General features: G+C 38.6%; 1 protein-coding gene across 5 annotated transcripts in view; it reads right to left on the reverse strand.

Moving 5' to 3' along the window:
• LOC138962729 (synaptotagmin-1) overlaps nt 1-14,584 on the reverse strand; it is a 56,498-nt gene that overhangs the window by 8,060 nt on the left and 33,854 nt on the right. For 4 of the 5 annotated variants that reach the window (XM_070334662.1, XM_070334663.1, XM_070334664.1 and 1 more), the window contains 6 exons: nt 14,105-14,283; nt 11,968-12,093; nt 9,402-9,569; nt 4,995-5,168; nt 4,635-4,752; nt 2,630-2,763 (listed from right to left, as the gene is read on the reverse strand). In XM_070334662.1, coding sequence (XP_070190763.1) covers nt 2,630-2,763; nt 4,635-4,752; nt 4,995-5,168; nt 9,402-9,569; nt 11,968-12,093; nt 14,105-14,283 — 899 coding nt within the window. Of the gene's footprint in view, nt 1-364; nt 499-2,629; nt 2,764-4,634; nt 4,753-4,994; nt 5,169-9,401; nt 9,570-11,967; nt 12,094-14,104; nt 14,284-14,584 lie in introns of all 5 variants that reach the window. The other variant, XM_070334665.1, reaches the window with a different exon arrangement.

A 14,584-nucleotide genomic window follows, 5' to 3' on the forward strand; every position in this document is an offset into this window, starting at 1 on the left:
CAGTGGAAACCCCCCTTTTAAGACCTCCACAAATCTGAGAAAACAAGGTCTTAAAAAGGAGGGGGTCTTAAAATGGGGGTAATTTTACAGAGGTTATGATCAAAAGGTCTGAGAAAACAAGGTCGTAAAAAAAGAGGAAGTCTTAAATTTGGGGGGGGGTCCTTAAAAGGGGGGTTCCATATATTGTACCGTCTTACACACTCTTTTTCTCCCATTCACAATCACTATACACACACACAGTCTCTCTCTCTATACACACTCTTTTTTTCCCATCCTCACTCACTACACACACACACACACACACTCTCTCTCTATCACTCTCTCACACACCTTTGACTACCTACACACATATAACAACCAATACCTGTATTTGTTCGAAGGGTACTTCGAAGGTAAAGGATTCATTATAGTATGGGTTGAGTGTGCACTTCTTGATAGTCGTCTTCTTCTTCTTTACTCGTTTCCCATTTAGCATCAAAGAGATCTTTATATAGGGATCTAGGTCAACAAAATTAAAAACAGAACAACTGAAAGTAGGAGGAACACAAACCAATATCCAAAAATGTAGCCAAGGCAATAGATAAGGGACAAAACATGGATGAGACAAAACAAAGCACGAGACGAAAGTCACAATTAGCCGCAAAGCAGCAGATGAAAACAAGTGTTCAAAAGTCCGCTCAACCTGTAAAAAAAATGAAATTCAATAGCCGTTGTTTAAGGCCTGTGAAGTTTGCAAAGAAGCAAATTATAAAAGCAAACAAATTATGAACAAATGTGAGTTTAATTTAAACAAAATAAAAATTCCCCACCACCCCAAATACCAATACCCATGAATCCCCAACATCCATACAAAAAAGCCTTAATTGAGCCTGCAAAGTTTCTTTGACTTGGCTAAAGAAGTGACATCGTGTTCGCTTTTGCTAATCAGAAATATATATGTTCAAAATAAGGAGCAAATTTTGAAATTGTGTGAAGGTGTTAAGATACATCACACTATAAGTCTTAATGTATCAATTGAAGAAACCATTTCTTTCTTTTCACAAGAGTAAGGTCGAAAAAAATACAATTTTCAGAAAATATTTATAAAGAAATCATTAGAAGAATGAAAATAACACATCATTAAACAAATAGATAAATAAAAGATAAAGAAAAAAGAAATATATGTAAAAATAATAATAAGAAAATGACACAAATAAGCTGTGAAACTCATGCTTGTGAAGGTCCAAAAATGGTAAAGAGAAAAACAAGCTAATTTATTTATTATCCCTTATCTTGGAGAAGAAATTAATGCGAAAAATTAATAATCAACATTTCAATAAAGCAAATCATGCAGATAGGTAAAAAGCGGTCTATTAATTATTTCAAACAAACCTACAAACCTGCCCACCCTTTCTAAATAATTTCAAATTTTACCTATTAAACACAAGCAGATCAGAACATTTCAAAATAGGCAAGAATGAGCTTGAACATCTTCTTCCCTTCTGCTTTTTACATTCAACAACACTCAGATTTCTAATTCATGTCATTATCACTAACAAGTAATTATTTAAGTGCATTCACTTGAGAACAGTCATTAACTATCCATGTGATTTTGTTATCAAAAGAAAACAGCAATATCTGAAAACATTGTCTAGACTAATTGCACTGGTTCTTATATTAGGCCATCAAGAAGAACATACATAAGGATGAGCAAGTTCTCTACTACATCTAATCCAATTAGCCTTTCATTGAAGAAAAGCAAAAATCCCTGAAATTCTAGGGGCGGGCGGGTGGTGGTGGTGGGGAGGTAAAGACAATTTTTTTTGAAATTTACATACAAAATAGGGCAGATTGACCACATTTATATTTCTGATTTTTAGATTTTTGTGGAAATTTGTACGGAAAAGCAGAACAAATCAAATGAAGAAAAGCCTGGCAGTACAGTCTATTGTGAAATGTTCTGTTGGCACATTAGTGATGGTGGCATGAATACGGTACAAAAACACCGGCTCCAGTGAAAACGATGGAAGCTGATCCAAGAGAACCAACTGACAACAATCAACTGTACAAGGTACAAATATGCTAAGAAAAGACAAAGACACAAAATAAGCCAGTCAGGTCAGCAAAATTACAATGCCTTCAGTTCAACACTCACAAATTCTTCTCATAAATATTCAAAAAATAAAAACACTCTTGGACAAAAAAAGAGTTCTTTGGCTTACTTTTACTTTTCAGCAAAACTTTGTTTGGAAAACTTCAATACCGGAAGCCATCTATAAAATGCATAAATTTTCTTCTTTAATGATGAGGTAAAAACCATGAAGATCACAAATATACTACCAGGTATTTATGTCTCTCAGTCTCTCTACCAAAACTCAGAGCATTATAAAGACGCTGACCTGTGCTAGCATTCAAAGACATCAAAGCAATTCTCCCAACAAAAGGGAGAGAAAAAGCACTGAACGACTCTTCACCAAAACAACAGTGACACACAAACACAATGCTCGACCACCACAAGAAACGGATAAAACAGACAATCAAAGTCCAAAAACAGCACACAAAAAAGAGCGCAAAAATGTGGTGGCGGCAGGCGAGCCAGTGAGCAAGTGAGCATTTTGGACAACTCGCTGATTGGTAGATTGGCTGATACCTGAATCTGCTCAAAGGGAACTTCAAAGGTGAAGGACTCATTGAAGTAGGGGTTGAGGGTACATTTCTTTATTGTCGTTTTCTTTTTCTTCAGACGCTTGTTGCCTTGGTAGAGTCCAATTTTCACGTAGGGATCTGGCGTGATGGGAAGAGCACACACACACATACAAGGTTAGCTGTCTATGTACCAACAGTGTTCTAAAAATAAAGAAGTTTTTTTCTTTCGTTGTTCAAGAAAAGTCCCAAGCATATCTGAGCAAGAAAGACTCTAGAGTGAATTTGACTACTGTATGCAGTTTGTGTTTCACATTTCTTGCATCGTGATGAAAGTTGGACCCATCGCAGCCCTGTTACCAAACATTAGACACACAGACACAGACTCATAGACATAAGACTCATAGACTGGATCACTTCATCTGTTCTCTTCAGCAGTGACCCTGGCTTCTTGGAGAAAGCGTTTGTGTTAGAACCCCGACATCTGTCAGCTACACAGACAAAACAGTATTCATACATGTACATATAGTTTGTTTTTCTTTTGTTGTCAGACAGTTCATCTCTTCAGCTTGGGTATTCTGCATTGACCTGTATCACATGATTCAAAAGAAAAAGGAAGCATATCAGTCTGAACACACTAAGACTTATTTTAAAAAATGTATTAAACAAGAACAGTTGACATAAATACATCTGAAAACAGTAACTATATCAACCATTATGAAACTTCTTGAACTTAGCACCAGAACAATTAAGGATCTCTGCAATAGCATATCTTTTCTCAGAAGAAGATAATAAATTAACTGTCAATTACAATGAAACTTAATTCTTAAACTATATATAAACATCACAACAAAAATCTCTTCAACAGTATATACTTTTCTCAGAAAGAGATTTTCTTCGACCCTAAGTTGTTCTTGAGAAAAAGGCTTTATTTGGCTTGTTAGCTGGTGCTATATTTAATATAAATGATCAGCCACTTCATTACAATATTCAAATAACTTTAAGTGACATATGTGGTACTTCAGTTATGCTTACAACAAAGAAAAAAAATAACCCATTGAATTGTTGATAGCAAACAAAATTTTTAAAAAAGCCTCACTGACCACTTAATTGCTTTAACATTAAAAAGTACACCTGATTGATTGATGCACTTTATAGTCTCTATCAAATAATCCCTTCCTTCTAGGCAGCAATTATGTTGTTGTAGTCTCATCCAACAGCTAGCCCACCCACATTCAACTTCTCTGAGGTTTCTCAACTTCAATGTCTTAAAATCTCAGCCTCCCGGAATGTTCACGCGTTGTCACAATCTAATCTGATAGCGACAGCCCGTGTCCTAAGCCAAACTCGACCACCAAATGAACCTTTTGGTTCTCTCCCCTCCTGCACTCTTTCAGACCTATCCATATAAATCCCGGCATTTAAATCTGTTAATTAAAACCATGCACCGTCACCCTGCAGCTCTCTGTGTTGTTTGCTGTCAAAGTTGACAATCTGAAGTTATAGTCTGACTGTGCTGAAGAATGTTGTATTATCTTGCAATCCAGTCCAATCTTATATGCCCATGCAGCTGAAATTTTAGTTAGCCTTTGAGTTTTTTATACTTTACAATCCAATAGGCCTGCTCCTCCCAGTCATCCCCTCAGTGTCAGCCTTTTCCTATGCAGGCAGCATGAGATGATGACCATTCTGCCAACTTTTGCAGAACCCCCTCCACCCCCCCCCCCCCCCCCCTCCATCTCTTTTCAGATTGTATCCCACCCAGTGATGTCCATAAGACAACAATGTTACCTGACAAATTTTGTCCAGGCTAGTCTTACTTTTGTAGACAAACACCCCCTCACTTTTTATATTTAATCCCTCCAAGTGATATCTATAATAGCCAAAGAAATTGTTACTTGACAATCTTTCCAGGCCACTACCTAATTTTGTCGCCCCCACCCCCACACACCCTCAACTCCTTTTAAGCATTTGATCCCTCCCGGTGCTGTCCACAAGGCAGAGAATGTTACCTGACAATCCTCCCACGTCCATCTTCTTGAGGTTCTTGGCCTCCAAGATGACCACGGTCAGCTTGCCTGCTGTGGGCACGTAGCGCAGAGAGAAACAGATGTCACCCAGCTTGTTCTCCTGCAACCGGTTAGTCAGTCAAATTTAGTTAGCTGGCAGGCGAGAGATCATTAAATAGTAAAAAAGCCTGAAACTAGTAGCATATGCTGTGGATGAAGGGATCGAGCAACCTTAAATCTCTGAGAGCATCAAAACAACATCAATTTTAAATCCCAAATGTTTCTTGATTTGACTCGATCACAAAACTGTATGTCACAAAGGTTAGTTAAAACCTGATTCTGTTGTACATTAATCACTCTAACCTTCTCTGATTCAAGGTCGGGTGAAGCAAGGTCACGCCACTCCTCAAGGACACGACCAAGGTCGATAGAGTTGAGGGGCACAAGCACCAGGCCGATCATGTCGTGCTTGGAGAAGCGGTCAAAGTCATACACAGCGAAGGTCAAGGTCTTTGAGCCAATCTCAGCATAGGGCGCCTGCAATGACAGAGGTGTAAGTAAAATGTTAGCAATTCTAATTAAGTCCACCAATATAAATGAAAATCAAAAGTTGAAGAAAAATGTGTAGTTAAATGATAGTATAAGAAATCTAAATCCCCTGGAAAATTATGCCTTTATCATAAAACCTGCCACTGTAACCCCCCCCCACACACACTCCGGAAAACAAAATAAGTACATGACCCACCCTCAAAAAACAACAACACAGGGATGGTGTGTTAGCTAGAGTGTGTCTGTGTTGGGGGGGGGGGGGTAGCTAGGATAAAACACCGGGAAGTCAATCACTGCTAGTGCTAGTCAGCGTAAACTCTTTTGACTTAAAAAAATTTTCATTTAAAAAAAAAGTTAATCAATAAGAAGAAAAAAAGGCACAAAGGTGAGTGAAAAATCTACAAGTAATAAATGTCAAAGTCTTGATGGACCGAAGACAAACTTCAACAGAAACAGAACAGTGTAATATAACACAGCAGGGAGAAAATGCTGCTGAAGTTGTATATTTATGACATTTAGTGGTAAACAATATTTCTGAACATCTACATACAGCCAATTAGAATGATAGATGTGATGTATACAGTAAATTGCCACACCTGCAAACTAACACTAATTTCACGTGAAATCAATATTCTTGGCTATAAGCAAACTCAAAATTGAAGAAAACAATATGTTTTCTCGGCAGGAAATCCAACACCACATCTGTGTCAGAAAACGTGATCTCACATCCATGTATGCTTGAATGCATTTATGAACACACAGAATCACACACACACACAAATTAACACGCATACATGCATGCGTGCATGCACACACGCGCGCACGCACACACACACACACACACACACACACACACTCTGAGACAGAGGACAAGCAGTCATGAGTTTTTTTCCTGCTTTTTTTACATAAGATAAAATTGCCGTCAATTTTCTTCTTCATATTTCATCAAAAAGTTAGTCATTCAATCTGAGCTATGTTTCATTGAGCCAGGCTTATAAGCTTAAAGTTCAAGTACATTATAGACTCTTATCTCACTGAGAGTCTATCATTACTAACTTTCCTCCAAACTTACAACAACTATATATACAAAGAGTTAATGAAATGAAATATAAAACAGACAGATGACCAGGAAGAGAGAAAAAGAGTCAACTCTATGGCCATTTATGTCCCCAGATATTGTAACCCCTAGATTAGACCATATACCTATAATGATTAGACCATGGGCAGCCGTTAAATAACAGCATAATATTGTGAATGCTGGGTTAATCTGACTGATTTACACTTATATATATATGCACTCCTTCAGACCAGATGTTACCATCTTGTATGGCTGAAATGCAGAACACGTACGTCACACAGCACTAAGGGCCATTGACAGAAACGTGTGCAATGTAGCTTGATGAGCTACTCATGTGCCCCATGCAATGAACACATAACTGACGAGCGCCCATTATGTCACAGGATCTAGTTTGTTTTTATAATTTGAAGAAAGCAGACACTTAACTTTCGTCACGGCTTGTATGGCTGAAATGCAGTACACGTACCCCATGCAATGAACACTTAATTGACGAGCGCCGAGTGGTGAAATTTTCCCCATAACCATGTCACAGGATCTTGTTTTTGTTTAATTTGAAGAAAGCAGACCCTTAACTTTCTTCATGGCTTGTTTAATATATGTGTGCTCTAGCGGAATTATAAATTCCATGAACCTACAACAGTTCCTAAGAGTACATTTTGTTTACAACGACAACATTAACATTTAGACCGGCACGGTTGGCCTAGTGGTAAACTGGCGTCCGCCCCGTGATCGGGAGGTCGTGGGTTCGAACCCCGGCCGGGTCATACCTAAGACTTTAAAATTGGCAATCTAGTGGCTGCTCCGCCTGACGTCTGGCATTATGGGGTTAGTGCTAGGACTGGTTGGTCCGGTGTCAGAATAATGTGACTGGGTGAGACATGAAGCCTGTTCTGCGACTTCTGTCTTGTGTGTGGCGCACGTTATATGTCAAAGCAGCACCGCCCTGATATGGCCCTTCGTGGTCGGCTGGGCATTAAGCAAACAAACAAACAAACAAAAAAAAGAACATTTAGATATGACTGTTTCAATATAAACTTGTACTAAGGTTACATTTCGTTTTTGTCCTTGCAAGAATGTCCTCACTTTGGTTTGCTGTTCCACGGGCAAGTGTACAGCAACCCTATAATATGCTAGCTCAGTTCTTAGTTTCAATTAATGATCCTATTTTATTTCATTTTATCGTTATCCTCAGTACTTACAGAAAAGGTCACATTGGACTATAACTCATAAGTCAAACTTTCTTTCTTTATTTGGTGTTTAACGTCGTTTTCAACCACGAAGGTTATATCGCGACGGGGAAAGGAGGGAGATGGGATAGAGCCACTTGTCAATTGTTTCTTGTTCACAAAAGCACTAATCAAAAATTTGCTCCAGGGGCTTGCAACGTAGTACAATGTATTACCTTACTGGGAGAATGCAAGTTTCCAGTACAAAGGACTTAACATTTCTTACATACTGCTTGACTAAAGTCTTTACAAAAATTGACTATATCATAAGTCAAACTCCTAATGCATGTTTCCTTAGCCAGTGGTAACAATAAAGCCCACATCAAAGGCTTCAATTCAAGTGGTAGCAACAGCATACTTTTCTTTATCTGCCTTTGATAGCAGCTTTCTCTTTCAACCACACACTTCAAGTAGGGACGTCTGCTGTCGGTGAAGATCATGTTTACAAATGCATTCAACGTGTGCAACTGTTTAACCCTGGCCCTCATTGCCTGTGCCGATCAATTTCTCCTGCATGAGTGATGCAGATGGCTAGCCTTGATAGAAAAATTGTGCCCCAAGAAAAATCAAAATCTCAAAAGCAAACAGTCTGCATACTGATGAAGAATGCTTCGATCGCCTGAATTGCAAACAAGTTGCACAAGACAGGAATAAAAACACAAAACGTGTTGAGTGCAAATGTTTGTGTGATGATGTGTGTGTGTGTGTGTTAGAGTGTGTGGAGAACAAAAAAATAAAAACAATATCAACAAAAACAAAACTATTTTTCAATAATTGGTATTTATCCAAAAGTGGATAAATCATACTAAATCTACCAGTGTAGAAAATAATGACCTGAAAGTGTTACAAGTACGGAAGAGGAAAAACAAAAGGCCCTGAAGGTATACTGAACCAAAAAAGGAAATGACATTATTGCAAACTTATCAGGGAAGAATGATAAAACTTGAAAAAGGGTTCTGTGACCTGTCAATTAATGCTATAAATCCCACTTCCAAAAATATAAAAACTGACTTAAACTGACTTAAACTCTGAAATCTGCAGGGGGGGCTTTATTAAAACAGCTCTGCGCTGATAACTACAAGTATTATAAACAAAACAAAGAGCCTTAATGTGTCTCGGCCTATACAAATAAAAATAAAATAAAAAACAACACTCTTGCAAAGTTTTCCAGCATCACCACAGAATATATATAACTGGGGAAAGTTATCTTTTCAATTGCCTTTATATTTATTTTTGGTGAGCCCTTAATTTTCTCCTTAAAAACAGAACAAAACAAAAACAACAAAAAGCAAAATCAATATGATGAGGGAAGTTCAACATTCTAAACTGAATGAAAAGTAGGCTGCCAAAAAAATCACAGTTCTGATGAAAAAAACCGATATATAAACGATATAAATGGACCTATGCTTTAAAACAAACAAGCAAGTATTATGACTTTGGTGGACTAAGGCAATGAAAAGTCAATCGATCCACCTGAGCTCACTGGGTTCATATACTAAGGACTATTTCAAGCAAAAGGAAGTTCATTAACTCCTTTGCAATGTCAATTTATGTACAATATACTGTAGCTGTAACATTCCAATGAATGGCTGTTGAATGTCACTTTTCGTTTTCTAAAAGTTTCATGTTTCTACAGATCCCACATCATCAAACTCCTTGATTCAGCTTTCTTTGCTTTTGTTGATTCTGCAACCCTACATACCCCATCACAGAAAAACACTGCTACAGACACATTTATCAAAATGCACTTTAAAAAAAACCAGCGAATTGAACCACACCAAGGAAGACAAAGTAAAAAAAAAAATAATCTGACATCCTAAACCCCCCCCCTTTTTTTGTTGTTGTTGTGTGTGTGTGTGTCAAGGTCACTTCAAAGGTGAAGGTGGTTTCATTGAATAGAAAGTATGTCAAGGTCACCTTGAAGGTGAAGGTCTCATTGAAGACGGGGTTGAGGGTCTTGCGGTGGACCTTGGTCTCGTACTTCTTCTTCTTGTCGGGCGCCAGGTAAACCTTGACGTAGGGGTCAGAGGTGCCGCTCATGTCCATGCCAGGAAGGTCTGCCGCTTGTATTACCGTCACTGACAGCTGCAAAACGAATAGACTACATCAGGCACAAGATCATGAAATTGAAAATAAAACACACACAAAAACCTGAAAGTGTCCACACACCTGCCATTACCCTTGTGATGCCTCATTTGGCAGCTTTGCATGCCTCCCACACCAACCCCCCCCATTCCTCCCCTTTAAATTGCTTTAAAAAATGATGCAAAGTAATCAAATTTGGTTCAGTGTGCGGATCTTTGAAGGATCCATGGAGCTTTGAAAATGCCAAAAAATATAATAACGGTAAATGCAAGTAGTCTGGTCACCACTAACGCATGCATAAATAAGCAAAGATCTACCAGCTGTGGCTGAAAGGAAAATTCATTAGTTATACAGTGTTGTTGCCTGGCCTCTGTCTTCGGTCTCTGACGCATTCCTTTCTGATTTGATGCATTTGACCTCGCCTTGTCCGGCCGATGGACCGATAGTTTTTACGTTTTGGTGGTCAACTGACCGATACATAGTCGTACAAGGCGGACAAGGTCTGCAGTGAATGGAATGGGAGTTGCAAAGTCGGAAAACAAACCCCGATCGAAATGCTCATGTTCGCTACGAGTGAAAATGCACTCGGTGCCGAGTCCGTGTTTGTCGTTATTGACACTCGAGGCTGCGTTTACAGAAATACCCAATCCAGCCGGTGTACCTTATTTACCAAAAATGGCGCAAACAGCGGAAAGTTCATCAATATAATACTACGGCATGGTAATGCGAAGATCAGGCAGGATCCCTACATTCACACACCAGGCACTGTATTGGAAAGGGTTATAGGCCAGGAATGTCAGGCTTTTTCTCCTCGAAAAGTTTATGAACAATTAAAACTAGGAAGCGACATCAAAGCAATGCCAAAGGACTTGAAACAGGTTCAGAATAAGAAGGATAGGGAAAAACGCGAATAGCCTGAAAATGTTGCCAAAAAAAAGTTGCTAAAAGTTGCAGAGAAAGGTATGGCGGTACAATTTGGACCTATTGTTTTTTTAAAGCCAGGACATTTGGACCTATTGTTTTTTTTTTAGGGAGGTCCAAATTCTTTCTTTCTTTATTTGGTGTTTTAATATATAACGTCGTTTTCAACCGTTCAAGGTTATATCGCGACGAGGAAAGGGGGGGGGGGGGGGGGGGGTATGGGATAGAGCCACTTGTTAATTGTTTCTTGTTCACAAAAGCACTAATCAAAAAATTGCTCCAGGGGCTTGCAACGTAGTACAATATATGACCTTACTGGGAGAATGCAAGTTTCCAGTACAAAGGACTTAACATTTCTTACATACTGCTTGACTAAAATCTTTACAAACATTGACTATATTCTATACAAGAAACACTTAACAAGGGTAAAAGGAGAAACAGAATCCGTTAGTCGCCTCTTACGACATGCTGGGGAGCATCGGGTAAATTCTTCCTCCTATTAACCCGCTGGGGGAGGAGGACGGTCCAAATGACCTATTGTCTTCTTAGGCTGGCAACAACACTGGTTACCGTATTTGACAGACTACAAGCCGCGACTTTAAAAAAAAAATCGCATTGCGGCTTATGAAAAGATGCGGCTAAAACGTTACCTAAACTTGAATAGCATTCACCTAATGGAAGTCGCCGCGGATTTTCATTTCGCTCGATTAGCGATTACCGGTACTTTATTAGCTCTCTACTCAAGACTCGGCGCTTTTCTCTTTCTTTCGCGAATCTTCGTTTGTCAACAAGTCGTTGTGACAAGATAGCGTACAGGGAAACATTGGATGTATGAGGATCTCGCGCGCGCGAGATTTCGTTTTTTTGTGTCTCGGGATAGTTGGAGGAGCAAGAGCCGCCATGTTGTGTTTTTGTCTGCTCGAAATGTGCGCAAAAGTTGTAAATCATCCCAAAAAAGCTTATTCCGGGCGGGACTACATGTGTGTGTTGGTTACAAATTGTGTGTGTGATATTTTTCTTCAAACTTTTTCACTTTTCTTCTTTGTTTCACTTGTTTATTCTCGGAGCCGATTTCGCCAAATACCGTACTTTCGTTTGCCTGGTTGTTTCGATTGATTGACACGATCTGATTATATTTTTTTCGACGGTGGCTAATATAGTGACGCGGCCTATACGTGGCTCGTCCCAATTTTTTTTTTAAAAGTCAGGGGTGCGGCTTATAAAACGGTGCGTCTTGTAATCCGTCAAATACGGTATATATTGCTTCAGTGACGGCATGAAAGAGTCTCAGCTATGGCTGAATCAATTGCTTCTTTAAGTATGTTATGAAAAGAAGATGAGAGATGCAAGTGGATAACCCAGACAGGTGTGCAAAATCAACAAATCGGACTCCACGGTTTAATGTAACCTCACTGTTTGAGTTGCACCCAATTTTGCACCTCGATCAGCCCTGCAGGTTGCAATGGCGAGATCTCACCTCTCCTTTCTGGAAGTCGTAGTCCAGGGAGAATTGCAGTTTGCCCAGCTTGACCTCTGACTTGGTGCTCTCTGCGTCCTCGTTGTCCTCCATGTTCACCGGTAACTCGTCAAGGTCAGGCTGAACCTGAATGCCAAGGTCACACATTGGGTCAAAGGTCAACGTCATGATAGAGGAATCAAGGGATTGTAAAGGTGGCCAAATTTGCGCCTGCCTGTTTGAATAAGCAAGGGATTTCTTGCATGGAAAGCAAACCCTTGCCAATAAAGAGGCAGCTGCTTCTTTGGCAGAGAAGTATCAAATCTTGCATGCTCAAATTAAGAAAAAAAAGTACTTTCCAGTTATCATTGCACTTCAATCAAGTCTTCATGCAGCTGTTGCATTCTCATTAATTTTTTTCTTTTCCAGAATTCTTTAACAGACAGTTATCTCTGTTTCTGCAAACGAGTCAGGGGCAGCCACTGCCCATTGTGGTGAGAAACCAAAATCAAGTTGTTTCTAGAATTTAAATTTAGACACCAAGCACATCAAGGGCAATATACATTCTTTTTGTAAATAATGCTTTGAAATCAGAAAAAAGCAGATGACCACTCCCCTCATCAAAGCTTCAGAAAAACAGTCTTGGTAGCGCTTAAGAATTTCTGCATTTCAAAAACTGAGTCAGAGAACAGTCTCATGTCAGTGCTTCAGAATTTCATTATTTCAAAAGCCGCTGTGTCAATTCTCACCAGAATGTGTTTCAGAATTTCAGAAAAGCTTTCTCACCATGAGACTGCTTCAAATATTTAAAACCTGATTGTGCAGCATGATACTGGCAGTACAAAACTAAACCTAGCGTGCAGTGTAATTAAGAAAGAAGAAAGATGAGGTGGGTGAGATTATCAAGTTAAACAGTTGGCTACAGCTTCATTTCACGCACTACACCTCTAGACCAATGGATATGATGAAAACAAATCAACTGGTAAGAATGAATTCACTCAGCGGGAACTCACCAAAGAATCCCAATGTACGTTCCCCAAGGTAAGCGTAGGCGACAAACAGTGAGCCGTGTCAGATACATTATTATTTTTTTCTTATCATTTATCATTACAGGTTTGAATATTAACCACAGATTATTTCAACTAATGGCTCTTTGCTCAGACTTTGTTTAACAACATTGACCTAAACAGATGTTGTTGTTTTTTTAATCTGATGTGCTTAGAAAGACAGGTTCCAATCCCTCCAAAACACATCCTCACAGATTTAAATTAACTAGTTCATATTTCTGGCTTAGCTTCAGTTTTTCAACTGCAGAACAGATTTGTTAAACTGCTTGCTTCAACATAATCCTGAGCTGAAACTTTAAGTGATGGGTTAACACAGCTTTAAAACTACAGGGTGCATTTATAAGAATAATCATACAAAATTGTATTAAAACAAATAACAATATTTTTGGCAACATTGCATTTGCAACCCCATAGCAAGTTCCCCTGGATGCTATTAATTTAATAACCCTATCAACAGCTGATTATTTTTCAAATCAAGCTTGCTGCACATAGACTGTTTATAACTCATGAATTTCAGAATTAAAGAAGTAGAAAGATTAAGATCTAAAGAATTATATCTGTTTTTATTAAGAGCCGGATTATCAGTCACACATAATTTATTAGACTCTGGGAAAAACAGGGTTTTTTTACGAACAGAAAGCCCCCCCTACATGATTGACAAATAAAGAATAACAATTAAAGTATGAAATAAGGCAGAGACAGATTATGATCTACATTGTGTCTGGTAAAGACACGATTCCAACTGATGTAAACACAGCGAAGCTTTAAATTTAAAGGTTTCAGCTTTAAACAGTACACTGTCAAGAAATTTTAATCTCTATAATTTGAATTAACTCAAGTAAATACATGTACACAAATGTATTTCTAGGATTCATTTACAATTTGGCAGGATCATATGTGCATAAACACTCTATATGGCAATTAAATTACCTTAAACTTTGTAGTGCATAAATCCCCTTCACAAAATATCCAAAAGATACATACACACACAAAAATTACTGGTTTCAACATCAATATATTGACTTGTCAAAAGAACACAGCTCAGCGTATCACCGTATAAAATAGAAAATAAAATTCAGACACCGCCGTACCTTTTCTTTGTATGAATTTCCTAACAACTGTACACTCTTGAGATCGACGGCTCCTTTTAGTCCCTTCTTTCCCTCCTTCTTCTTGCGTTTTCGACAGCACCGCTTGCACAGGCAGTAGAAGCAGCATGATAGAATGAGGAGCGCTCCCGCCACTATCAAAATATCTGCCCATATTGGCACTGAAAAGGAAAAAACAACAGAAAACACCCATCAACACTGCAATCATAAAAAAATACTTTTCTAGAAGATACTATACAATACAATACAATACAATACAATACAATACAATACAATACAATACAATACAATACAATTCTGTCAGCAAAGGCAACGTGAGACAAAGACATGCACCCCAGTTGACCCGTCCTGCAATGGAATATAATTATCAGTGCTGAAAGTCCACAAAATGAGGCACTCGCCTTTGGCTAGTACTTCTCATAATTTACCAGCCAGAGAGCAAATTTTACTCGCCAAACCAAC

Source organism: Littorina saxatilis, linkage group LG3 (assembly GCF_037325665.1).
Source record: "Littorina saxatilis isolate snail1 linkage group LG3, US_GU_Lsax_2.0, whole genome shotgun sequence".
Lineage (NCBI taxonomy): Eukaryota > Metazoa > Mollusca > Gastropoda > Littorinimorpha > Littorinidae > Littorina > Littorina saxatilis.